Source organism: Ciconia boyciana, chromosome 3 (genome assembly GCF_034638445.1).
Source record: "Ciconia boyciana chromosome 3, ASM3463844v1, whole genome shotgun sequence".
NCBI lineage: Eukaryota > Metazoa > Chordata > Aves > Ciconiiformes > Ciconiidae > Ciconia > Ciconia boyciana.
The window spans coordinates 50446397-50474204 of record NC_132936.1 but is presented as its reverse complement, the minus strand read 5'-3'; the positions used below and the strand labels follow the sequence as shown (position 1 = coordinate 50474204).

General features: G+C 45.6%; 1 protein-coding gene across 3 annotated transcripts in view; it reads right to left on the bottom strand.

Annotated features, from left to right (window-relative positions):
• Positions 1 to 239: 239 nt before the first annotated feature.
• The window catches only part of PRDM1 (PR/SET domain 1), a 102842-nt gene continuing 75273 nt past the window's right edge, over positions 240 to 27808 (bottom strand). The window contains exons 1-7 of one of the 3 annotated variants that reach the window (XM_072855590.1): positions 24969 to 25081; positions 23162 to 23410; positions 16276 to 16395; positions 12852 to 13104; positions 3925 to 5033; positions 3488 to 3616; positions 240 to 3078 (exon numbers count right to left, since the gene is read on the bottom strand). In XM_072855590.1, coding sequence (XP_072711691.1) covers positions 2503 to 3078; positions 3488 to 3616; positions 3925 to 5033; positions 12852 to 13104; positions 16276 to 16395; positions 23162 to 23344 — 2370 coding nt within the window. In that variant the 5' untranslated portion in view covers positions 23345 to 23410; positions 24969 to 25081 and the 3' untranslated portion in view covers positions 240 to 2502. Of the gene's footprint in view, positions 3079 to 3487; positions 3617 to 3924; positions 5034 to 12851; positions 13105 to 16275; positions 16396 to 23161; positions 23444 to 24968; positions 25082 to 27808 lie in introns of those variants that run through there. The other 2 variants (XM_072855592.1, XM_072855589.1) reach the window with 2 other exon arrangements.

The following is a 27808-nucleotide window of genomic DNA, read 5'->3' as shown; positions in this document are numbered from 1 at the left end:
AAACATATGATAGTTTGTTGTTCTAGCAAAGTAAAAAGCCTGTTAACTTTGGTCAGAGTCTTTCTTAAGAGAGACAAAAAAAAACCCCAAACACTGTTGATTGTTGCTACATTCACATGTAAAACTTCTAAGGGAAGGGGAAACAGTAAAGAGAAGTAACAATTCTTAAAGCTGATGCATATAAATTCTTGTATAATTTGTATCAAATACAAGAAAGCACTACAGGCAAATAATAGGAAAAGTGTGTGTCCAGTGACAGAGTAGTGATACTTTGGTTTATCCTACAAGTAAGTACTATATTTATGAACTATTGCTACATTTAAAAGATGTCAGCCTCACAATTTGCAGGAGTGGAAATGTAATGAACTGTAGTCCTTCAAAAGCTGTGTTGAGAGACTTGTATTTCAGGATCGTTTGGTGTTTTTTTTAACAGAAGGCATTAAAATGAAGTTTGCTGAAAAAAAGATCACCGAATCCTGGACTGCTGAAGTAGGCGATTTTAAAATTTGTAAGAATATAACTAGACAAAAAGATATACATGGAGGGGAGGTGTGTAATAATGCTACTTATACTTATGCCAGTTGACCGTGCAACACGTCAATGGCAGGGTAAAACGAGGAGAGGGGCTCACCCCAACTCACTTCCATCCTGCCCTTCACCGTGTTTTGTGAACACACCACGCACGGGTCGTATGTGGCTTCTTTTCAAGTTCCTTCAGTTACATTTTCTGGCTGTTTGTTCACTGACCACCCGCCTCCTTCCCCCCAGTACAGACTGCCGGGAGAGCAGGGGACCGATGACCCCCACCAGGGTCATTCCCACCGAATTCGCTGAGACGCCACGTGTGGGTGACATTATTCACATAAGGTGTTTGCAAGTTCAGGGTTCACCTGGAGAGCTGTGCATGCGTACTTGCAAGTGATGAATGCCTTAGTACAACCTTCTGGTTTTGAGGTCATTGGTAATATGCAAAACTGGATAACATCTGATTTTCACACTTAGATGAAAAATAGGTTTTATTACACGGTTTGGCTCACAACTTAAGTGGTATAAATATATATACATATACATATATAGTATAGTGGTATAAATATATCTATAAATATACATGTGTTCTTTGCTACACCTCAAACATCACCATCGCATCTTTGGGCTTAGCAAAACAAAAAGATAAAAGGACGTGCATTCTATCTTTCCCTGTGCACATTTTGGTTTCTTCTCTAAAGTAGCAAAGCATTTAGATAAAACAGCATTGTCTGCACCACTGGACACAAGCACTGAGGTAATTGTTGTTCAACAACTTTGCAATGCCCTTTTCTTCTTTAATTAAATTAACAAAATGTACAAACACAAATACTGAGAAAAATCTGAGTCTTACAGGAAGGAAGAAAAAAAATGTATGTGCCAGGAAAGGACTTTGTTCCCCACTGCTACCCAGGCAAAGTGGGAGAGGAAATACAAGTAAAACCGAACCCCTTCTTTCTCAGGGAATCTGACCATCTTTTTTTTATCCCTGGAAGGCTCTGGCCAAAAAAAAAAACAAAACCAAAAACAAACCAAGAAAAGAGAGAGAGAAGAAAGAAATCTGCCAAAACCCTCGTTTTAGGCAGAATATTAAGAATATTTGTGTGTTTTGCTTTTCAACTGCTTTTGGAAACAAAAGAATGTAAGTGAGATTTTATTTTGGAAGAGCCAGTTTAAGCTGATGCATTCCTTTGGTCATAAAGTTACATGACAATTTGTGGGGCTATAGCTGTTTTCTAAAAACCTGTGGTATTGTCCATAGCAGGTAGGTGTTTGCTGTGCCACATCTGTTCCCGGTAGAGCTGCAGGTAGAAGAATCTCTCTCCTGTGCTCAGAGAGGCAGGAGTAGCAGTTTCTTCCCTGCTTGCTGCTACTCTGGGATTTCTTTTTCCCCCCCTTTTCAATCCCCAGGGGGGCGATTTGCACATAAAAGTACACAGCATTTTTTTCAAACCGAGGGATCTAGGATTCTGTATGTCAAATGTCCAACTGGCAATACAAAAAACCACATTTGTTTGAAAGACATGGGTACATAGAACACATTTACTGAAACTCCCATCTTAGGTTCTTAAAACAGATGTGCAGAAAAAATATCTACAAAGAATGGCCATAAAACAAAAAATAAAAACATTTAAAGTAAAAATTACAATGAATTTTCCAGTCATTGTAAACATTTTCCTAATTATTGCTTTTAGAATGATTAATTGCATAATAAATTATGAAGTACTATCATTGAAAAAATAATTATGGATAGATGATTGTCTTTTAGTAACTGGCGAGGCAATGCACAGTCCTTTGCCTCTTTTTATGCCCTGAGAAAACAGCAACTTTGGAGTTCCTTCTTTCAGCTGGAGAGCGTAGGGAGACTACTGTAAGCCAAGATTGCTTTGCAGCATTGAAACTATGTACAAGCAACTGCTACAGGCACCCTGACTTGCCAAGTCATAAATAAAAAAAAAATCACTTTGCCAAAAAGTCTTAAGGGTCCATTGGTTCAACTGTTTCTTGCTTGACCTTTACAGGTAACAGAGGTAGTGGGTGACCGTGAGGCAACTTCATAATTGACATATCTGACGATTCATAAAGGTTGCATCCTGAGGAGATAAGTCCATTTCCCAGGTTCCTCTGTAGAGATACTTTCAGATTAGCTCCTTCCATCTCCCTCCTGAGCATGGTCAGTATATCCTTCTCCACGATCGATGTTAAGTCGATATTGTCCTCCACTTCTTCCAACTTGTCGGCATTGTCACTGATGTCAAACTTCTCGATCTCCTCGTTGATTCGATTCAGGTCCTCCATGGAGAGGCCGGAAGCAGGGGCGACAGGGCAGTTGCCCTTCAGATGGACCTGGAGGCTGCAGAGGTGAATGTAGCTCTTGTGGCAGTGGATGCATTTATGGGGACGTTCCCGGGTGTGGAGACGCTTGTGCAGCTTCAGGTGCACAAACTGGGTGAATTTGGCCGGGCAGAGCTTGCACTGGTAAGGCTTCTCTCCAGAGTGGAGCCGCAGGTGGGTTTTGAGATTGCTGGTGCTGCTGAACCGCTTGTGACAAACCTAATGTGGGGGGTAGCAGAGAAACAGTGAATGAGTGGGAGGGGATTTTATGGTTTAAATCACAGACACCTAGGAGGAGACGGCAGGATGAAGCAGCAGCTTTTTATATCTTCACATTTTCTCACAAGGGGAAAAAAATCCCCACCTTTTTTATTTAAATATTTGCTGAATAGCATTTTAAGTATGGCTGATGGCAAAACTGTATCAGGCAGATGTTGCTCTAGCAGACTAAAGCCAACCCTGCTGTCTCACAGACGCTGCTGCACCAGGGCTGGAAAATGGCTGCGATATGGACTCCAGTCCTGAGCAGCCAGGGGTTTGTAGCACAGCCCATGCCACACAGGGTGTGCACGGGCCCGGCCGTCTCTTCGGCCTCCGAGGGAAGTTGTCTCTGTGGTGTGTTACATACCTGACACTCGTGGGGTTTTTCTCCCGTGTGTACCAGATAGTGCTTCTGGAGGTGAGCCAGCTGCGTGAAGCCTTTATTGCAAGTCTGGCATTTAAATGGTCTCTCTCCGCTGTGTACTCGGAGGTGCACCTAGGGAGAGACACAGCAATTAACAATTTGCAGTTTCCAGTACCGTAACAAAAGTACTTTCAGATGTTTCCTAAAGTTAGTGGAAGATTCCCATTGCCAAAATACAATGTTATCTAGTTAATTAGGTGGCGCCAGTATTAAAACACTCTCTTTACAACCATGCTTTCTTGCTGGGGGATGCCGTGTTAAGCCCAGACTGATAAATAGCCTAACAAGCAAGGGAGGCCTGTCCCTACTTTTCCTAGATAACCTACAGGGAGAAACCAGAGCCTTCCAAGAAGGCTCATTTCTTATTCTCCACTGCCTACCTTCAGATTGGAGAGCTGGCCAAAGGTCTTAGAGCAAACGTTGCATTCATACTTGATCTTCCCATTCTGCTTCTTCAGTGGGTATGGGAGGGTTTTGTAACCGGTCACATTCCTCTTACTTTTAATGAGATTCATGGCTTCTTCACCACCGGTGGCAGCCAACACCACTGAGGTAGGTTTAGGTTGCATTATGTGTTCTGAACTGGCTGCTGTACCAGCTGTGGGTGACCCGCTGGTGGGGCTGCATGGCTTGTCCTTCATGCTGGCAGCAGCGCCCGTGATAGAGAAGGCACTGTTAGGTGCTGGTATGAGGAAGTCTCTCGGATGATCAGGCTGCAGCAATCGACGGCCTCCTTCACTGGGCAATGAACTGGGGAGCGTGGTGGGGTTCAACATGTGGTGGGAAAGGCTACCTCCGCTGAGCAGGTTGCCATAAAGAGGATACATCCTTGGGAAGAGATTGAAATTGTTGATGCCATTGATATTGTTCAAAGCGCTCAGGTTATTACAGCTCATACTGAATGGAGGTAACAGGAATTTGGGGTAGTGGGGGTTATAGGATGGCAGAAAGGCAGGTGGGAGGTGGCCAGGGGGTGCATATCCAGGATAAGACCCCAATCCTTCTGAGCCATATGATCCGTTCAAGTAAGAGTATGGCTCTCTGTGCTCTTGGGAAGTAGGTGCCAGAGGCGAAACCGTGACCCCTGGACTGCTGTGAGGGCTTGAACTTTTTAAACTTTGGTCTGGGCTGCTCCTCCCAGAAGGACTTGGTGTAGTAGATGTCTGGATGGGCGAGTGAGTAATGTAGCTGGGTCTATCCATCCCATATGCTAAGGAAGCTTTCAGATAGTCTTCTGGAATGTGAGGTCGGATCGGGTAGACAACTCGAGGGAAGAAACACCTCTCTGGGCTGTAGTTCTTACGCAAATCATCCAAGTCTTTTTCTGGAGTAACTGGTGAAATGTTGGTCTGGAAGAAGTCTTTTCCTTTTGGAGGATTGGATTCCATTTTCAGGATTTCTTTCACACTGTGCTCCTTCTTTGGGATGCTTTTCTGACAGAGCTCCTCTTTATCAGCACTGTGCTGCTTTGGATTAACGTGGGTTTGTGCTGAAATACAAAGACAAGGTAATGATTATTTAGATATGCCACCATCATTATCTCTTTTCAAAACACAGTCTAATTCCTACATGTTTAGTGGGAAGGAAGGGCCACTCTCAGAGGTGAGCAATCATTTAACTTGCCAAAAAACTAATTTCTGTGTGAAGAAATGCCTGCTGGTATTAAGTGTTAATAAAAAGCACTGTTAATTTAAGGGACACCAGCCAGTCCATACAGATCTCGATGACGATTCATTTGCAGAGCGCCAGTCTCCACTTCGCAAACTGATTTCACCTTTCTTTCCCCTAAAATTTGACTAGCTTTGCTGTTGAATGTCTATTTAAGCAGTATTTCTAATAAGCGTGGTAACAAGCATTTGTTCACAATACAGGTTTAACAGAAGGACTTTACAGAACGCAAGCTCCCAGAAGTGTTCCTCAGTAAAATAACAAGGCATGACAAATCGGCTTTTGCCAAACCGCAGCAGTCACTTCACCAGCCAGTTCAATTACTTACAGTACCAAAAAAACATGGCTGGCTAGGATGAAAGCCTTCTTCAAAGAGAAGGTATTCTCCATCAGTAAACAGATCATTACTCATTAAATATACTGCTTAGGAACATCTACAACAAAGCAGACTATTTACTGCAGATTTCTGTGGCATTCAGTCTATGCAAAACTCCTCTGCTTACAGCTGTACTTTATAAAAAAAAATGCTGAGGCAAAGCAAGAGAAAGCAAGACTGGTTGGCTCTAGCTTAAACTGAAACGTACTTTAAAAAAAGAAAAGGGCAAAAGAAATATGCATTTAGAAGGAAATAGAAGCTAGCATCCATTCGGGTCAGTTCAGTGCATACACTGTTTATTTGTATTCAAAGACTCTACCTTGTTATCTGGACATCATATAATACAAACAGTACACTGAAAGATGTCTTCAATAGAAAAAGAAGTCTGCTTTTATCTAATCTCCTGAAGTCAGTAGTTATATAATCTTGAAATGATGACTTGTAAGATATTTTCTTATAGGGGAAAAACTACAAGAAGGTTTCATATTCATGGTTAGTTATGTGCAAGGTTTTCCATCAGGAGGTACCAGTCAATGCCAATAGGTATGTGACTCAAAAGTATCGCAGCCCTTTAACCAGATATCTACTTTTGTGACTGACTGTTCTTACTTCACTAACTGGGATGAGAAACAGCTATTTCTGAATTTTTGGAGGACCAGCTGAACCCAGTGAGGAAGACAGGAACAGGCAATGACCATGCCGCTTTCAACGCGGATTCTTTGCTTCACTATTCACTACTCTGATGGAATCTCGCATTTGGCAACATTACCCTATAAGGCAATGAAACAGCCATTTATTAAATGTATCCAAGAAAACAGCTGTTTTCAAAGCATGCTCCTACTCACAGCAATCGACTTTTACAGTAGCATCCTTTTTCAAATGGCATTAGACTAGTAGCAAGCAAATTTAGTTTGAGATACGTGGGCAGTTTGTGTGTTTTCAAGTTGCAATGAAATGCAATTGAACACAGTTATGTTAAATTAAAATATTTATGATAAAACATAGGGTGTGTTGTACAGCAAGCACGTACACACATAAGCGCGCAGAGAGCTTCCCCATTACTTCTCTTGATGTTCAAGTTTAATGCAGAGCTGCTTAAAAAATAAATTAACAGCGTGTTGCATTTTCTGGCATTAGAAATCACCTGCTTTATTTCGTCATTTTGTCTGTACTCGTGGACTGGTAACTCATTTTCTAAGTGTCCACCCAGATTTTTAGGTATAACAGAGGTCCTACTAGGTTCAAGAAGCTCCACAATGGCACTGTGGATAATATTATCTACATCTTATCAGCTGCCTGTCACCACGCCAGCGCCCCAGAGCAAACATTCCCGGTGACACTATCAGCATCGGGAAGTATCAAGACTGGGAAGTACTGAAAGCTGGGTGGGGGCGGGGGGAGGGAAGCAGGACTTGTGAAGCCTCACAACAGAAAAAATAAATAAATACCACCTTATCAGGCCCATATCAGTTTCTCAGTGGGGTCTGTCAAGCAGGAAGTTCAACTCGACACTTTTCTCTTTTAAAGAAAAAAAATCCGGGGGGAGGGAAAGAGGAAGGAGAAGTGCTGGTGCTGCTGGAAAAGTGATAGAGAAACCGGGGCTGCTTCAGCTGGAGGAATGGCTCCTTCTGTCACAAGGTTAAACATCAAGCTGGGGACATACGTGCCTTATGCGCCAGAGCAAGCCGGCAAGTGACAGAAAGGAAGCTCACACCGAGAACGTAACTTTCTTTGTGCAACAGGCTCATGTCCCCACTTGACAGACTAAAGATAATTGTTTTCTCCTTCCCTCCGAAGTTCCTCGTAAAGCCTCCCCTCCTGCTAATTTCCATGTGTAGACAGAAGTTGCAATATTTAAAGATTATTTTTCAAGTCTAACTGTGACAGCTCTTTAGTTTCCAAACTATCTTCGGTCCATAAATCCCCTCTTTGTGTTTTCCCCTATTACCTGAGCACAAGGAACACTTGGGAGCACCAGAGAGATCAAAACAAACAAGTGTGTCAGCACCATGTAAAATAAGAGAAGGGGCCAAGAAGAGGTTCTTATGTTTTATACTGAACCTGGATTTAAACCAGGGCTGAAACTGATTGAGAAGTTTACAGCCTTTCTTGTTGCTCTTAAAGGAGCCATACTTCAAAGTTAAAGAGAGAGAAATGTTATTTTTTTTTAACTTGTGATTTTAGATTTAAGTTCCTACCAATCACAATGTCTCCCTCTTGCTCTTGAAATGCATTTCTCCCTCCCACCCCCATAAAAATGTATATACACTAAATATAGGTGCATACTCTTCCAAGATCTGTCTAGTTTCTGTGGTCAGACAGACACACAGAAAAGAGGTTCATGACAAAACAAGAACAGTGCAGCTGCATTTGTAAGTTACCGATCGGGGGTGGGTGGGGCGGGGGGGGGGGGGGGGAAGAAAAAAACCCAGACGTGCCTCTTCAGGAGCCTGATCCTCTTCTCACCAGGGCCAAAATATTATTTGCTCAGATCTGAGATCAGTGAGTGTGTGCAAGAGGAAAAGGGACAAAACTCCTGTTACTTTTAAGTATTAATAAAACTTAAGCGGAGGGGCTGCTAAGTCACTCCAATGTGGGTGTTCCAGCTACAGACTGCTGCATAGCTGTAGGCTTTGCTCTCATTTCTTGGGCTCCGATCTGTAGCCTGAGAAAGACTTCATAAAAACAATGACCTGTTTTTTCTAAAAACTTGAAAAACGGTTGTAGGCAGAGAGTAATTTCAATAGTAATTTCAGGAGTGAGATGGTACTGAACACTTTGAGTGGTGGAGCTTAATTATGCCGATTCACATTTTCGATCTAAATTAAGCACCTCTTTTGCTAGTAGAAAGAGAACCTCGAAGTTGTGAAGCAGGCAAAACAAAGAGTGTTTCCACTCAAAATGAGAATGGAGACCAACATTTAGAAGTATATAATTTGATCACCTGTTTTCTAAATGTGTCTAAGGCAGGGTGACATGCCTTTGAAAACACATTGCTCAGAGAAGGTCTTTAAGGGAACCTTCAAATAATCCTCAATATTAAGTCAACTTTAGCCCCCAAATTGTTGTTTTGTGAAGTCAACCTTTCATATAATTTCAAAATCATTTTCCTGAGCCCTTTTGAAGATTCCAGGAGGCATTTTTTTAAGCAAGTGCAGATGTTTCCTCTCAACCCAAACAGAAAAGCTTCAAAACCAGAAAGTGAAACTGCCCATAAACAAAAGGGAAAGCAAGCGGCAGGGCTTAGCTAACGGCCAGCGTGTCAGGGCCAGCAGGAAGAAGAAAAAGAATAAATCACGTTTAAGAAACAGCATTAAAAAGTTAATCTTCATAGAATCCGAAAGATTTTAAATACCTCATTAAACCTGTTAATGAAACAAAAAGATTCCAAAATGTTTTGTAAATACGCAAATTGTCTTCCCCCCAACACAAACTTTTTTTTGAAGCTTGACTAAAACATGTCACCTGCCCATACTTGACTGAGGAGACAAACACGGACATGAGCAGCAGGAAGTTGCATCATATGATTGCAATACATGAACATTATTATCAGATAGTCATGTCCTGAGTCAATGTAATTGTTTGGGGTTTTTTAAATTTTTTTTTAAAAAAACTGTTACCCTCTTCACCTTCCATCCCAAAATAATCTTCCTATGATGAGGTAGGAATGAAATGCGAAACTATGTGGGACCCCCAAAGCAAATTTCCTTGGTCTGTTTCACTAGTCCAAAAATAAAATATCACAGACTAAAAGACAATCTGAAGGCCCAGTTGAATGAGGTTAAGCACATTTAACAAACTACCAAAAATTGATTTTTTGGCCAGCAGAAGATAGAAATCTTGTGCCATCGTGCTTAAAACCATTTACTGGATAACGGCACCATCTGAAGGTCACGTATCTCAGATCTTGATAGAAAACAACATCAGTGGCCTCAAAACAGGCAGGAAGGAGAAGGGGATCATTTGAACCGAGACTGAGTTTCCACTGCTGGGATAACACGGAGTCTTGCCTCTACCACTATTGTGCAATTCCTTGCAGGCACTTCAACATCCACTCGAAGTTACGTAGCTCCACTCAGAGCTAATCATGGCCGTGAAGGTAGTAGGTGTGTGCTTCAGCGTCTGAAGGACTGGGTCAAAGGCCCCAATTCAAGAAAACACAGAGGACAGGGTTAAACCCATAACTAAGTACATGCCTAATTGCTGTCTTGAATCTGGATGCTTTCCTTCTACAGCACAAATGAACTAACGCTGGAGAAGTTACCTTTAATTTGAAAGTTTGCTGTTACAGACGCAAGTAGATGTTATATGTGGATGTGTAAATATATTTATGCTCTAAATTGGTGGTTCTCTCATTCTTGAGGCCACTAATTACAGGAAATAAAGCCAGAGAAATTCTCTGATACATTTTTCCCCAGAGGCCCATCCCGCTAGGGTGCTTAAAGAGGAACTGAGGTGCTGAACTTCCAGACTGTGATCCCCAAACCCCTGAGGCACCTAAAGCAGCTGCCTGTATTTTAAGTTGGCAAGACTGAGGCCACACTAGAAGCTCTCTGTAGGTGTGTGTCCCAGGTGGCCTCTTCTGTGCCAGGCCAGGCAACCAGCCAAGGCATGGCTCTTCCAAAGCCTCCCGCGGGCACCGGCACGCTCTGCACACCCAAGACGTGGTGGAGGGAGGCAGCTGGGCACAACACACCATGGCCGTGGGCTGGCAGCACTGCTGCCCCACACTTGTGCGGGCACATGTCCCAGTGGGAGGGAGCCCTGACTTCAGCCTGCAGTGAGACCTGGACCCCAACTTTCCCTCCCTCTTCCTCAGAGGGTGCCAAAACCAGCAGCCAGGAGCTGGGAGAGGCGGCGATGCTCGCCCGCTCCTCTGAGGGAAGCCGTGCCACTTTAAACACCAAATTATTAGCGATTCATTTGGCTGGAGAGGGCTTTCCTGACTTTCTAGCAGGTGCAGGAGGTGACCAGTGGGGGGTCCCCCCAAGCAAGACTGTGTTAAGATGTTTTGATGGGGCAAAGCCCCACATCTGCAGCAGGTGCAGGATGCTAGCTATCTGGGGACAAGTCTTCTGCACTTTATTCATAAATGAACACAGCGTGAGGGCACCTTGTCCAGGCTTGCGCTAGAGAGAGAGGCTGGAGAGGCAGAGGGATGTTTGCTAATTTTAGATTTAACTAGAAGAAGTGGCCTGGGAGGAAGGGGAAGAAGAAAACTGAACGGTGCTGACATTCACTTTAAACTCATCTGGTTCCACTACTAACGCCAGAAAAACCATCCCTGCTCACACTGTTGCTACAGGGCCTTCAGCAAATAAGCATCTTGGGAAACCTCTGGGTTTTTTTCCATATTTTTCAAGAAAGGGCACCAAAACTTCAGAAAACCTCAATCATTATGGTACCTGTAGGGTTTCCAGCCTAACTGCAGGCCTTAGGCTTCAATGTGTTTGTCACAAAGATGAGGGGAAAAGATTAAAAAAGTGAGAACTTTTTCTCATTTTTCTGAACTGCTATTTTCTTTAGGTGGAGGGGGCTAACAAAATTTCTAAATGGTTTAAACAGAATTATCTTTAAAAAGAAGAAGGGATATTTCAATCTCAGCATCTGGAAAGATTGCTCTTTCGAATGTTAAGGCTGAACTACACAATTGTTGCTCAAGATCCTGTCTCTCTAAATCCACGTATTGAGCCTACTTTTACTAAAACGGATTATTCTGCCCATGTCCAGACATCCCCAGTTTTGACCTGGGTAAGAGTAACCAGGTAATTAGTTGACACTTTACAAATACATTCCTTGCTACTTCTGCAAGGCAACCTAAGATGCCAGCAGATGCAGGAAACTGAGGCTGCGTTTGCGTATCCTCCTAGCTGGTGGTCAAATGTGTCTGGCTGGATCTTTGCAAACTCCTCATCTGCAGGAACCCTTAATGCTGTTGTCTTGTCCCACCTGCAGGCCCCACGGAAAAGCCAACAGTTCATCGTATCAGGAAATAAAACTGCACAGCCAGTGGTGAAATGACATATGTGCAAAGATGATAGAATCCGTGAGATTTTTTTTTAATAGGGAATATAGCAGCATAGGACATCCCCTCCCCCTCTTCCCTCTGCCCTTAAGAGAAAGCAAATTTTCTTCTATAATTTGTTACATTTAGTAGGGAAAGACCAAAAACTGGTGAAAGGATGACATCCATGGAGGATAGAGGTACTTTTGATTAATCTGAATGTGTGACATCATCTTCATGATGTGGGGTTACATTTTAGCTCTAATGATCCCCAAAGTAACACTGATTTTATAACCCATTATTTGTTGCCAAATAACAGCAAATAGTCCTTTTTATAAAAAAACCCTGATTGCAGTTTTTCCTTCAAATTTCAGCGTAGGCGCTGGCAGAAGGACAAACGAATGCTCTGCTCTATCTCAGAGCAGCTAGCAGGAGGGGAGGCAGCCTAAGAGTCGAATGAGAAGTCAGCAGGAATCTCTCCCTCTCTCCAAGGGGCTCTGGGTGAGGTGCTAGGCAGTGATTAAGCTATGAGTAAAGCACTGAGGCTGGAAATGGTCAGCAACCGCAGAGAAACACAGAGATAAACTCCTGGAAATACCTCTTCCCCCTGCTACCAGTGCTATTATTTTTGAACAGAAAATGAAAGCTGCGATATACAGCCAAGAAACGGGGACAAAATACACTGAGCTTGAAAAACAAGTAACCAGATGAGAAGACCACAAGAGGTTTGCTCCCATAAGATAAGTAAGCATAGATGCAAGGCTTGAAGAGCATTATGCAGTCAACATATATTTTGTCAGACACCTAGACAGAGTCATGGCATATGGCCACTTCCTTGTACAGTGAAGGCAGCCCTTTGGGAGCAGGACTGGACAGCCTTTAGTATACGCTGTCCAGTATAGTCAAAACAGACTTTTGCTCAACGCCCTATGAGATCTGGACTTGGAAAGTCTGAGAGTGAACAAACATCTATGGTTCTGAAGGCAGAGAATATATTCAGGTTGTTTGTCCAGAACTCCATCAGATAAGACTCAGATTGCAAACCGGTAACTGTTCAGATTTTTTATAATCTGTTTACATTTGAACGGGCACAGGGAACTCATTCTGTTGTGCTGGGTTTTAAATTCCCCTTTTCCACTCTGAGCTACCTACGGTGACACAACAAATGATGCAGCTGTGTAATTATACAACTTATTATTAGATCGTATAGGCAGAAGAGACATTACTAGCATTCCTTGTTTATACTGTAATCCACTTACTGAGGTTCATCATTGTCAGCTCTCTGGAGAAGGGATAGTGCAGCCTCTCTGCAAAGTCTCTGCAATACCACACAAGCAGCTCTTGGTTAGCAGGGATGGGCTTGATGGTGTAGAAGTAGATGTTCATTCCATTCTGACAAGCAGCCAAGTTCTGTTCCTGAACTGAGTAGCCAGGGTTTACATAACGCATCCAGTTGCTCTTGTCCTCGTTAAATCCGTCAATGAAGTGGTGAAGCTCACCACTTGAATAGATCTGGAATAGAGAGGAAGTGCCTATGAATATATATATACACACAACATGCAACACGTGCGCACAGAGTCCAGAGGGGAAAAATGATAAGCTTTTTTTTTTTTTTAAATGAGAAGATATTACTGAAATAAGAATTCAAGCTGGGTCCCCCCCCTTTCCAACTACGATATCCTCTGTGTTAAGAAAAGAGATGCTTATTCAAAGGTTAAGTCCACAGTCACCTTTTCCATTTCTGCTTAGCCTCTGTGGCTCTGCTAGTATGGACAAATCAGACCCAAAATCTGAAAGTACTCTCCCTGCATGAACAGTCTACCTTAGAGTCCTTTTCCTGGTTCTATGATCAACAAGTGGGTGACGCTAATGACTGCAGGTCTGAGTGCATGCTTGCATTAATGCTTTGAGTCACCTGTGTATAAGACTGACTGGCTGTGCTACGTCAGAGTCTTTCTCGCCTTTTTCTATGGCCTCTGTACTTGCAGTTTCCTACCACCTCCACCCAAAGGTTTAAACTATGCAAACATCCTCCACCCCCCCAGAGTCCTAAAGCAACACTTGCTCATAGGCGGACTGTAGCCCTTTTGTAGAAAGGCTGGGTGAGGCAAAGATGAACTTCACCTGCCATAACTTAACGAAGACCTGGAGAGGGGCCAGCCGATGAGAAATCACTTCTCCTATCGAGGGACACGTTCTGGCTTGTCCGCATAGGGTAAAGAAAACATGAATCTGAAAACTGCTCAGCAGCTTGAGGGGAAAGAAGTCCCAATCACTGAGAAAAGCTACTGTTTCTTAAAGTGATAAGAATAGAGAATTATTTAAAAAAAAAATCAAGAAAAATCCAGGAGACACATTTGTTAAAGACACATCCCTTACTCTTGGGGGGAACTAGCTCTGTGCTGGATGAAATGGGGTTCCTGGGTTTTGCAAAACAGATGACCGAGCAAAAGCCAGACCTTGAAGTGGGAGCAGCTTGCACCAGCGACGCACCTCACTGAGCAGGAAATGCCTTTCCGAAGAGACAGCTTATCTCAGGGGGAAAACACTCCATGGCGTGTTCCTGCCTTTATGTTCACACCACTGTCTTTCGCACCTACCTGGCCAGGCAGCGTGCCCCGCGAGCGCCTGCCGGCCGGCTGGGACCTCTCCTCTTCTCCCTGAGAGAGCCACCAGCGGCGAGGGGAGAGGCAGCCTGGCCCTTTAACACGGGCCGTAAACACCAGAATCACTTTCTTTAAGAGTAACTTCCTGTAAACTGAGAAGGGGGAAATATATGTGGCCTCATCAAAGCAGCTTGCGAGAGATTTTGCGGTGTGTTTGTTATGAGAAAATGGAAGGGAGCTGGGCGAGTTGTGCTGCATCAAGAGGAGCCTTTGGGTTTCTCTGCTCACCCCAGCTCGCAAACTTCCAGGAACGCAGGGCTCCGGCGCTCAAAACCTGCAGCCACTTCCCAAACCGGCCCTCCACGGCTCCCACAGCAGGGCCACGGATGCTGCCGGTCGCCGTGCTCCGGCTCCGGGGCGAAGGCGCCCCACGGGGCTCCCACCTATTCTGGGGAAGGCGAGACCAGATGTGCTGAGTCACGGCACGGTTCCCAGAAATGACGTCAGCCCCGGGCGGCCCCGCTCCCCTCGTGTGGGCAAGGCGCAGGCAGCGTCCCCCCGCGCGTGCAGCAGATGTTCCCGCTCCTGCCAGCAAGCCCAGGATGCCTTTAATAACATGTGGGAAGTTATCTCCCACAATTTCCTTTGCATATGCAAGCCTGTTTCAGACCCCTAGGAAGGAATTCATTTTCAGTGCAGCAGCGTGTCTTGAACGAATCAAGAGATTATAACAGGGAATTTAACGATGCTTAGATGGCTCCTAGGATATTATTTCCGAGGATCCCTCTGCATTAAGGCTTAAAATCACATCAAGAGAATGATGTCACCTTTCTCGCTGCAATATATGAATGAAGTCCTGCAAGATGGTTAGCAGCCCCTCTTCCCAATGTTTGCCATCTTACTAGCAACTGGCAGGGCTAGGGCTGGCATACCAGTCTCTTCCTATGCTGGGTGCAAGCTCCCGAAAAATTCAGCTAAAATAAACATTTTGTAGCCTTATGAATGTGAAAACAGTCGCCTGCTTTGTAAAAACACTCATGCAAATAACTGCCTGTGCAATGCTGTATTACATCGCACAAAGACAATCCGAGAAAACCAAAATGATGCAATTAGGTAGGAAGAAAGGGGTGTGGGGAACGCTGGTGCTTGCCCTGGGTTTCACCTGGATATGAGGTCGGGATATTGCTAAGGCAGGCAGGCACCTGGGCACAGAGGCTTGGATATACTCCCAAATCCACCGATTTAGACACAACCTAAATGGCTAGAAGGCAGCAAAACAAATCCATGGAAGGAGATGGGGCTGAAGGAATGTTCTCTAACAATTAATAATGGGTCTGTAAAGGAGACTGAGGATTATGTCAACTGATAAACTGGAAGCATATTCCCCAGCATAGACTTCCCAAGCCAAAACAAATTGGCTGGTGCTCCCTTCCAGCTTATACTACAGAGTACAAATTAGGCATCAACTCTAGTGTTTGTCTGCCATTAATGGATTTTTCTCTTCACTAAGATCTGTGGGCTGCTCTTTTAACACTTTCTGAAGTGGACTAGAAAAGCTTATAACTTGAATGATATACGCTGAAGACCACCACCACTGTGTTATAGCAGTCCTATTCAAAAACCCAGGTAAAAATGTCACAAAATGTATCGTAATTCCAGAGTAAAAGATGATGCAGTACTTTCACAGCTTCTTCACAGCTGGAAAAACCAAGGATATGTGACATTTGCATAAACAAGAATGACTTTCCACTGTGAAGAAATGCAAAATAACCTGTCCCTACAGCAAGCAGCAGAACTATTTCTTTATACAATCAAGCACTGATCTGTTTTGGAAGACAGATCCGGGAAGGGCTGTGCATCTCCCCTGCTCTCTCCACGCACGCAGTCCCTACATCCAAGACAGCCATGCTTTTACTCTGCTTAGTTCACCCCACTGGCTCTGTTCGTGCCTGGCAGGGTACAGAAGTTGCCCCCTGCATTCACACAGGTCTGAAGCAGGAAGTGACCCAGCTTCTCAGCTGTACTCATTTAGTGATCTGCTTACTGCAACAACATGGTGCTGTTTTTTCCTGCTTACCCGCCAAAAGTATTTTCTGTTCGCATTCTTGGGAACCGTATCGCTGGTATAGATCTCTCCTACCAGGGGTCCAAAGCGTGTTCCTTTTGGGATGTACTCTTTGCTTATAACTCCAGTGACCTACAAGAAAAGCAGCACAGGATCAGACCATCACCAGTAGAAATCGAAAAGTCTTCCCTCATCTCCCCTGTCCCCCAAACTTAACAAGGTAAAGCAACTGATGCAAGAAATTTTTATTGACAGGTCAGCAAAACGGAAATAAATTAACAATCGTGTTGGGTATGGTACGACCAGCTTTGTTAGATACTAGCATCTTACCAAGACACACGGAAGCCAAAGATGAACACCGCCTGAAAAATGTGTTTTGTGGAAATACATTTACAAGAAGAAACAGTAAGCGAAATGTACAGAGACTGTCAAGTATCTTCAGAAGTTATTTCTCCTATCAAAGGCAAACCCCAAAAGTCTAGTTCCAGCAAACAAAACTATTCAATAGCTATCAATCACTTCACTGCTACAGAGCTCGCTTTTCTAGTAAGTTAGGAACTGGAATGACTGCTCCTCCAGATCAAAATGAAACCTCCTGCCCCACCCCCCCTTCTTCGCTCTATACCCATCCAGATAGCTAAAAGGAGAACAAAAAGAAAAGACAACCTACAATTCTCTCACCAGCATACAGTGGCATACAAAACAGAATATGAAATGGCTTTGGGACATGTACTCACAGATCACCCTCTTTTATATAAAGGAGGCAGCAGTTCCGGTAACATGTCAAGTGGGTTTGGTCAAAAAGGCGTAAGGGCTTTGATGAAAATGCTCCACTATGCTAGGTCTAAGAAATGTACTCTAGTTTTTCAGCTTCCTTCTTGACAGTAATTATACCAAAAAAAGTCACTGACCACAAATCAGGAAGCAATTCATCATTATTCAGAAGAACGTGCCTTGGAGTAACCCTTTGCAAAACACTGCTGAGTTATTGGTTTTGTCTCTCTCTGTTCATCACCAATCTTCTAAAATTTAATGTATCCAAACAATGTTAGAAAACCAACAATTTTGTAAACCAAAACCCCCAAGCCTTTGCAAGATTGATCCTGCTGCTCAGACAGTGGAAAAAAGGAAGGTAAAAAGACCATTAATTGGTATTATAACCAAACTTTCATGGTAAAATGTATTAATCATATTCCTTTCACACATCTTGCCACTTGCCTTTTTGCTCACCGGGATTTCAAGAACAAGACAGGAACAGAAGTGGTTGATGAACACCGAGAGTTGGGATTACTGCTGTCTGTAACCCCACAAGGAATCAACGTTCTTACCAAAGCAGATTAGCACTCATCAGACCCTGCAGATAGCTCACTTCAGTGAGCATTTGATTTTCTTCATAACAGTCCTTCACAGCAAAGGACAGCAAAAACCCTGGACTGTAGACAGCACTTCACAAATTAGCTAAGCCTTGTGATTTTCTCACGCTACATTTTCTTCTGTTGTATCACCCTTGGTGTGAGAGAGGGAGAGGGACAGACAGATAAATACTTGCCTGTGGATTGGTCAAGATTAAAAATCCCAGCAAACAACTAATGCCTAGCATAATTTCACATTAAATGTCAAAATAAAGGGGACAAATAACAGCCATGGAATCAAGGAGGTAATCCACCCGGAAACAGATTGCTGGGTGTGCATGGTGGCTGTTTGCGCTTGTCTGCGTTTCAACATGTGTTTCAGCACACTACAAAAAAATTAAACGTCAACAGTAGAGGCAGTTAAATGCTCCATTGATCTGTGCATCTGGACTGAAGAGAGAGAAAAGGGACTTCCAGAAATTTTCCTACACCTACCACAAGCTGAAACAAGCTCAGTGGCTCAGTTTTATTTTTGTCTTGCTTGTACATTTCTCATAGAGAGCTGAAAAAGGCAGATGTTCTTCTCATCTTCCCCATATATCTTCATTTACATCCATCTGCCCTCTCAAGAAAAGTTCACAACCAAGCTACAGCACACCCTACCAGTTTTACTGCATGGTAGCTCAAGTTTTTTCATGGTTTTAAAATATCATGGCCTTAATTAAAACAACTTTAATGAAATTCTCAGAATCTCTAGAAATCACTCCTCGAACTAGTCAACTTGAAACACTGCACTGGTGTCTCTGACACAGCAGATACTTTCTGATATCCACCTTACATGCAGTGTTTGTTTCTCCCCCAGTGCAGCTGAACACGAAGACGATTTCTCACCCTGTACCCATCAGAAGGTTATTTTGGCAGAGGATGTTCTGCACATCCGTGTGTGCCAACACTGAAGTTCTGTTAAACCAGACTAAAGCTGTCCAGACGACTTTTAGCTGAGGGTGGCTTTCTGGTCAGCAATTCTTGGCCTCCGTTATGCCCCCACAAGCTCAGCTGCTGTGGTCGAGGAGGGGTACCCTCCAGGAGAGGGGTGCTGGCAGTGCCAGGACAGGCTGTCAGCAGTCCACCTGTCACAGCCAAAACGGGCTCCTGCCCTACTGCAGCTTAGGGGCGGGTGGCTGAACAAGAGGCCACAGAAGTACAGAGCTGCCGAGGGCTTGTAGGCAAAACAGTGAAGGAACTCCACGTCCAGAACTGAGGGGAAGCCGCCGCCGAGCTGCCGAAAAGTTGTCGCAGAGAGGCATTTCAGACTTGTGTCCACCAGGTGTCCTTCAGCACATTGCTGCCTCTCGGCGACGAGACCTTCCGAAACAGCCTCGTGGCAGGGAACCACAGGGGAGCATGACCTGAGCTCGCTCCCCACAAATAAAAGCCTACTGCCCTTGTGCAGCCTCCTGGGTCTAAACCATGCCATAAGGGAGCAAGGCGCTATTTTCAGAACAATTTCCTCTCTACAGACGCTTACCCCCTCTCCCTTCAAAGCTCCAACTTTCAACACTCTTGCAAGCAGGCCGCTACCACATTTTTCCTTGCAGTAAAACAGCATTTCTAGCACGAAGATGAAGTCAAACGTTTGCCTGAAGCCGCAAGGCCGGTTCCTGGCGCTGCGGGCAGCTGTGGCTCCTGCCGAGCCCGGGCTGAGCTAACCCGCTCTCCCCTCGGTCTGAGCGGGACGGGATGCGCCGAGAGGGGCCGGCTGGCGAGCGGGGGCCGGCTGCAACCTGGAGGCGCTGCAGCGGCGGCGGCCAGCCGGGCTGGCGGGGAGAGCCCGGCCGCCTGCGGGCTGGCCCGGCGGGGGGAGCCCGGGGCCGGGGCCGGGAGCAGCCCGGGGCGGCGGCGGCGGCCCTGGAACTGACCAGGGTCCTAATGCGGCGCCGGGGGCCGGGAGCCGGGCGGCGGGCATGGGCATGCCTGGGGCCCGCCAGGCCTGCTCAGCAGCCCGGTGGCAGAGCACATCCATCGCCCTGCCCGCAGCCCCCGGACAAGAGACGGATGGGCCCCGGTTCCAAATTTGATATGAAAAGGCGCTTTGAAAGACCAACACTCCTATGTCTTTGTTTGGGGAGAGGGCACTGGAAGTAAACAACGACCCCTGTTAATTCTGCAAGGGGAGGATATTTTGCTTTTTGCCACTAAACTGCTTTTAAAAAAAAAAACCCACACCGAACAAACTCCTACTGGCTTCAGTGAAATAACAGTACTCTCCAAACGCAAACAGGGAAGGCCATCATGTGTCCTGGAATAACACTGATTCTTTTTTTTTTTAACTACTAGTTCTACAGTTACACAAGCCCGCATAAATTTTACCCCTTCGTTCAGTGATCAGTTTTCTAAAAGGGATGCCGTGAAGTAGAATGCTTTCAGATCACTTCCTCAGTAATTATATATAAAAGAAATAAAATAAAAGTGATAGGGGAGAGCAAGCGTCTGAGGTCAGCAAGGCACGCTTTGCAACAGCTCAAAATCACTGCTTTCATTAAAATCACTGATCCAGAGTCTGTCTCTAAGGAACAGCCTTATCAGAGAAATGCAACAAGTAGTGGGTTTGCTGAGATATGTTCCTCTCTGTCAAGCTCACAGGCAAGGATGAGGCACTAGTAATATTCAAGACAGCAGAATAACTGGCACTTTGTATCAAGAAGGGCTGTTCGGGCTTTAAGGACTGAGACCAAAGGGAAAAATTATTGAAAAAAATGTCTTTAAATGTCTTCATGAAAAAGATTATTCACATATGGCCTTCTAGAGTGTGATTTTGGCACTGCGTTTCATCATTTTTTGTCAATTGCTAAAACTGGAGGAAAGGATAAATAATTCACGCATAGAAATAAATAAATGGCTTCATGTAAATCCAGCAGCCTAAAATGTTACGAGCAGTAGTAACTCATTTTTTAAAATGCTGACACATACTGTGAACTCATAATGAAAAATGTGTCCTTCAGAAAAATCCCCGATCAAGATCCAAGAATAAACAAGAGTATGACGTGTCATGGACTCCCTTGCAAATTCAATAAACCTTTACAGAGGAGCTACTCGCTTCGCAAAGCATGCAAGGAAAAGAAACACAAAAAGCAACCCTCCCCAAACAACAGCAGTTGTACTTCCTCCCTCCTAAGCAGGCACGCAGTACTTTTCCTACTCCAAGTGGAGATATAATACTAATCGTGACAGCGCTAGCATTTCATGATCTAATCATGACAGTATTAGCGTTTCACAAGCAATGTATTATGTATGTTTTTGTCAATAAACTGACTCAGCATTTAAAACTCTCAACCAGATGAAGCCACAGCTCTCCCCAAAGTTAACAATGGGGACAGCTCACATCTGAAACCCACTGGCAAATATGCACGCATGCATCCCCCGAAGTCTTACCTCATCCTTTCGCAAGTGAAAAAAACCCACCCTATCGAGCTGTCAGGACTCCAGTGGTTTTCCATGAGGTCAAAACGAGAGTCAGGCTCTCTCGCTGACCCCACAAACATTGATGTGCAAGAGACACACACACCCAGTCCTGACTCCGCTGAACAAAATCAAACTTGGAAGGCAGACAGAAAAAAAAAAAGTTTCACGTCAGAAGTTGCTAGAACGCAAGCGGATTATGCCATCTGCAACAATTTCACCCTGCAGACAACTAGCAAGCGAGTGACCTCTCTGTACATTCACAGGACTGTAGCTTTCACTGAAGGGGGGGAAAAAAAAGGATCAGATCGGCCCTTTCTTTCAGAGCTACCTTAGAAAGAGCCAGGGTTCCAAAGTTCCTATTGCTCCTTATGGTAGGTGTTACTCAGCGCAAATAGAAGACCGGGGGGAACTCTGGAGAACAAAAGGAGGATGTCCTATATTCAGACTCCCACTAGCAGGGAGCTGCACAGGTCACATTTTACAAGGAAGAACCAAGGATCTTTCAATGACTTCTCTCTCCCCCCACCTCTTATACAGAGATGGCTGCAATCCTCCTACCCTGATTCACTGACCTGAGCTATAGCGTAAGGAAATTACACCTCGGTGTTTCCAAACACGGCGCTGGGAATTTTGAAAGCTCTTCGGACATCTCCTGCCACAGCAGCAGGACTAAATGCACGCAGAGAGAGCAAGCAGTCTGAGCAGCCAATCAGTCACCAGCCGGCTGCCGAGGATCTGCCCGAGCTGTCACGCTGCAAGCTCATCCTTCAACCAAGAAATCCTTCCGTATCACACAGCGGAGTCGCAGCTTTATCTCCCCCCACTCCCCTGCCAAAGTAAGACCTATCTAACGATGCAATAACACAAAACAAGGTTTCACACTTTTTTCCTGGAGCGTGTCCTTTCTCTGCCAAAGTTCTGCAGGGCAGGGCGGATGGGAAGAGAAGAGTGATTTTACAGGAGAATTTAGCTTTAACCTCTTACCAAACCTACTAGGCACTGTATTAGGCACTGCCAAGCTGAATTCCACGGTGCAAATACCCTCCAGCTGGGGGTCCAGCCCTATTTCTGTATGCAGGATAAAACAAGTGCCTACTTGGGAAGGAAACATTTGATAGGCACAGATGAATGTACCTCTTCTTTTCAGCTCTGTGGTCAGTGTGTTTAGCCAAAGTAGAAGCACAGGTAATAGCTGCTATACCACAAGTCTCAGCTCAAGGAGAAATGAAGGGTTGTCCCTTGGGTTATTACCCTACCGAACATCACACCTAGCTATAATAGCTACTCTATATGAAGGAGTAAACACAAAACCAAATTGCTCATCCGGGCTCATTTCTTTCCAACCCTTCTGAAACAACAACAAAGAATGTACCCACTCCAGGGACAAGGATAGGACAGACTCGCACGGCTAGCTACCAGTGAAGATATTGTCCCAGATAAACAAAAGTTAATTCAAGCTACGGCCACCCTTCAGTCAAGTTTGCTATAGTTCTACCATCACTTCCTTAACCGGTATGCCGGAGTTTTTAAGAATTTAGGAAGTCAGGAATACGGCAAGCTCACAAAAAGAATAAAGCAATTTCATAACCAAAGGGAAAACAAAAAGAAATAATTAAACACACTTCCAGGAATTCGCTTTTTTTTTCTCCCTCTACTTTTTTTAAAACTATTTATTGGACAACTGAGGCACTTTAATCTCTGAGCCAGAGGCAATGAATGGTCCTGGCAAACAGCAGTCTAGAAATTGGCACAGAGAACTACCCCACAGTTTAAATATGCTTATTCAGATGCTGTTCAAATTGTGTGAAAATTTAACTGTTTGCGAATTGGTACAGAACCAGTTTCAGGGATAGGCTGGCTGTGATCTCCAGTGAAAATATTACACAACAGATGACCAGCTCACAGTTTCTTAAAAGACTTATTAGGGTCCCATCTCAAAAGCCAGCGGGCAACATTTGTTGATGGGGTGGGTGTGTGTGTGTGTGTGTGTGTTAAAGAATGGAAGCCAGGGTGAGCACACACTTTCCAAAGCGCTGTGATTTGGCTTGTCTGACTCCAACCTTCCCCAGAGCATTGCCGCTTACCTCTTTGCAGTTAGATGCATATTTGAAAGTCAAGTTCCTTGGCAAGGAAGCCTCTGCCTGAGTTAGGGTGCCTCCGTCGGCACTGGGATCCAACGGGTGATCATTTACAATGTATGTGCACTTCTCTTCAAAATCAGCTTCCGTCCACAGAGTCATGTCAGCATCCTCCATGTCCATTTTCATTGTCCACTCTCTCCCTTTCACCAGATTCTTGAAACTCACAGCGTCCGAGCTACACTGTGTGGCAGCCTGGAAAATAAGAAAACAGCCTTTAATCCTCATTGTCCTTCAGTGTTGTGGTTTCCGTTGAGACAGCGTGACTAATACAGTAGTCTGTGACACTTTAAAAGCGTATGCAGGATAGTTGGTACAGTTGAGTAATAGCCAAAAAGCAGTGTAAACGAAGCTGCTCTGACTGAAGCAGCGTCTTAAAACGCCAGCCTTGGTAATAATGAGGAGGGAAAAAAAACAAAGAAGAAAAAAATCACTAGGCTGACAACCGCTTTACCTTTTTCAGACCCTTTCCTTAATACCTCAGAGAGAAAAAAAATATTCCATGTTGAAGAAAAAGTGGGGTCATGGACGCAAGACCACTTAGTCGCCTGTGGAAAAGCTGCCTCAGAAAAGTGTCACAAACAAGGAGAGGAAGAGGAAAGGAGCTGCTGTCTGCGTCTGAATGAAGCTAAAAATGGAAAGCGCATGTTGGAAGAGCGGAACCCAGCCTTGCCTCTTCCAAATGGGGAAGCCTGAACTTTCCCACCGGCTTTCAACACACAAACAACTTTCAAAACAACCTGGCCCCCCCCACCTCCTCCTGACGTCCCCTTATCCTTTGGCATGGAAGGCTGAGAAAGCCGACATCCTGCCAGCATCACTGCAGCAGCAGCAGCAGCCCCGCACAAAGCACTGCAACACGTTCCCGGGGGCCGAGAAAGAAAAGAAAAGGACCAGGGGAAATAAAAAAAATAAATAATTTTTAAAAGTTCCTCTATCCCTTTTGATTTTGATGGTACCTCCGAGAATTACTAGCTCAAAGCACTGGACAGGAACCTCACAGGACAATTCCACCAAGCCCTTCATTCAGCCCCTCTGTCTATTCAGGAGAGAAGCACTGTTATCAAACCTATCCCCAAACAGGTCCTAGGTCGGGCTCTTTCCGTAAGGTTCATTAGGGACCAAAATCTGTGCCTACGCCGGTAGCTGGGAATGACGTTCAAGCCCGGCATAAAATCCCTTCGTTTTTCCTTTTCGGATACGCGGCTACTGTGAAATTCACACCCCTCCTCCGGGAAAAACGAAACGCCAAGACTGAAAGAGCACGATCCCCGAGGAAGAGGTTAAGGGCTGACTGACTCCGCGTTAACGGGAGACCCCCGAAGCCCCCCCGGCGACCGCCTCTCCCGCGCCGGGGAGGCACGGCCGGGGCGCCCGCAGCCGCCGGCAACCGGCCCGGAGAGGCTGAGCCGGGGGGTCGCGGCACGCAGCTCCCCCGCCGCCGCCTGGGGACCAGCCCCCGCGGCCCGTCCCGGCGGCAGTCGAGGCGAGCGGTGCGGTATTTACCGGCTCCCGGCACTAAAAGGGGGAGCGGAGACTAATAGCGAAACTCGGGGGGTGGGGGGGTGACAGCTGCGCGGCGGAGCGAAGGGTTAACGCTGAGCGCAGGAGCGCTCCCGGCCCGGGAGAGGCGACGAGGAAACTTGTGCCCCGTCCTCCGGGCGCCGGGGCCGGCGCGGCCGGGGAGGGCGAGAAGAAGCAGCCGGGGGAGGTGGGGGGTGAGGGAGGGGGGGTGCGGCATCGCGCTCCTTACCGGGGCAGAGTCCGCGCGCGTTTCCACACCGAAGCCCACCGTCGGCGGCAAACCTGGCTCATCTCTACAGAGTAAACATCGCTCCTTCCTTCCAGCGGCTGGGTCCCCGGGAGACTGACTCACACCTCCAGCCGCCGCTCCCCTCCCGCTCCTCCCCCGCTGTCAGACAGGTGCTGCCGCGCGCCCTGCTCTTGCCTCTGGGAAACGCTGGGGGGCCGCCTGCCACAGCGCCGCGCGCCGCGCCGCGCCTCGGCCCGCCCGCGCCTCGCGCGCAGCCCGCGCGCCGCTCGCGCTCACGCACCGGCCCCTCCCTCCCTCCCTCTCTCTCTGCCCCCGGCGCCTCTCCACACAGCGCGGGAGGTGGGGCTCTACCTGCCCGGCGCCGAGCCCCCACGCAACCCACCGGCACTGGCTTTGTTTGTTTTGTTTATTTTAATTCTTAGGGTTTTTCCTCCCCTTTCGACCGAGATGTGACGCCCGGGGACGGCCTCTGCGTAAGCAGGGAGAGCCGGGCCGCTGCCCAGCGGCCTGGGTCTGGTGGGCGGGCGCGCACCTCTGCGCTTCACGGGAAGCGCATGTGAGACAGTTTTTACTAGAAATCTATTTCCGTACTATTTTAAGCTCGAGAGGTCAACACGTACCCGCCTTCGTTCTCCCTCAATTTGACTAGATAGAACACTATCAAAATTACAATTAAAATGACTCCCAGGTTCCAGAATAGTGAGTAAAACCCGATTTAAAGCGCTTACTCCCAAACCTTAACAATTATAGTACTTTACTTGATATGACCAATTTGGAGTTCCAGAGTTTTGATTTTATCCCTTTCCAGAGTCTCCTTCTAATCGCCGGTAAAAGGAATTAGGAAAAACATCTCGGTTTCCTCCTTCGAATAAAATCTTCCCCCTCTCCCTAAGCAGTAGCAGGGAAGCTCGCAAGAGCAGGGCAAGGCAGGCAGCGTTTCCAAACTTGATGCCTCTTTTGCAGCGTGGTAAGAAAACGAGCGCTGATCTTGCGCAGGGCAATATGTAAGTGACCCTCCGGGAGCACGCTGGTGATGGAAGGAGGATTGGTATAGCAATTAGCAGACCCTGCACCCCATTTTTTAGCTCCGATCCAAGTCAGCATGCTGGCTGAAGGAAGGACATCCTGTGATGATGGCATACAATGTCCTGTTTGTTTATTATTAAGAGCATTCCTGCTTCTCATTACAAAACAACCAGATGCCTTACTTCCTTCAGTGGTCCTGTCTCTTCAGCGAGGCGTCCTCGGGCCGAGAGGAACAGTGATGCACAATTCCATTTATAGCCATCTACAGCCCAGTGTGAACGCTAGCTGCTTCACTGTGAGGCAACTCTACTACTTTTCCTTCTTCTCCCACGTCTGCGAGCGTATTTCTCATCGCCTTCCCGGCACTTTACGTGGCAGCTAGTTTCACATTCTTTTAAACACACACACGCTTATATTTTGGGGTGATCTGGGTGTTATGTATTTCTTCACAGGAAAAAGGGAGAAAGAGGGAAAAAAAGCACATTTTATGCAATCAGGTGCCTGTCTGTCTCTCTGACCGGTGTACACACATCCCTTTCCCTTAACCTGCTCCTCCTCCCTCTGATAAAAAGACGTGTGGAAAGGATTATTTGCCATTTTCAGTCTGCGATGCTGAGAATAGTGTATCTGTGTAAAGACCTTCCATATGCACTAACACAGGAGGGCTCATGGCAGCAGACATAAGTAGGGCAACTGCTTGCAAGTGAGTGTCCTGGCTTAACTTCCACCATGGCGTAATTCCACAAGAGAGGTGGCCCGAGCACTGGGCTGAAGGATATAAATGTAATTGGATATACCCGGTAAAACCGAGGCGCATCCAAAATGAGGTCTAGGAAGGCTCTGAAGTAGGAAGAACCATTCATTAAAGGAGAGAAATCCGGCCTACTTGATTGGGTTAATTAACTGATGCTGAGTCACACTGCATAGAACAGAAAAACAATGTAGTCATACTGAAGGTGATTATTTTACTGAAAAATAGTCTCACTCTGAGAGGCAGCTGTTTCAGAGCTTTTCACTTCCCTGTTAGTTTGAAAGAATAAAAAAAGGGGAGGGGGGGAGGGCAAGAAAAAAGGGTTGATGTGTTTCCTTCAGGGGTTGATCTTCTTAATGTGAAGGAGAGCAGGAAAAAAGCAAATCTGCCTTTCAAGGAACTGAGAATGCTTTTGGGCTGGAGAAGAAGAGGAAGCAGAGATTAGATCAGATCAGATGAAGTGAAATACTCGGCAGGAGGATGCCAATATCCCAGGTCAGTGCGGCTCTCTCCCCGGAGCCTGGGGAGGCGAGTACAGCCTATGAAGCCTACGGACTTCAAATAACTCTGTGGCACACTCCGAGGCTACCCTGAAATTAGCTCCAGGTGTCTCAGGGAAGCTGAGCCCAGAACTACTGTAGCGCAGCAGAAGGGATTTCACTGGTGTGCAGGTTTAGCCTAATGGTGCCTGATCTGGAATAAAACTAAGTTTATCAAGAAAGAAGAGACAGAAACAAATTGTTAAGAATGTGTACTAAAGTAACAATCACAAAGGAAACTCTGCCATTAAAGAAATATATAGACTGACCTTCTGACCTTCCTCCTTAATAGAGAAACATAAAAAGACGCCCTGTTCAACCAGCAGTTTTCTGCTCTTTTATAGAAATCTTTCATACCAGTAGCCACTATTGTCTGGAATGTGCAATCTCAAAATGTTGTTCATTTCAAAAAGAACATTTTTAGTCATATTTTCATTTTTTCCTTCTCGCTCATAGAAAACCTCAATTACCGTATTAATCAGCATTTCTCAGGCAGCTCTCTC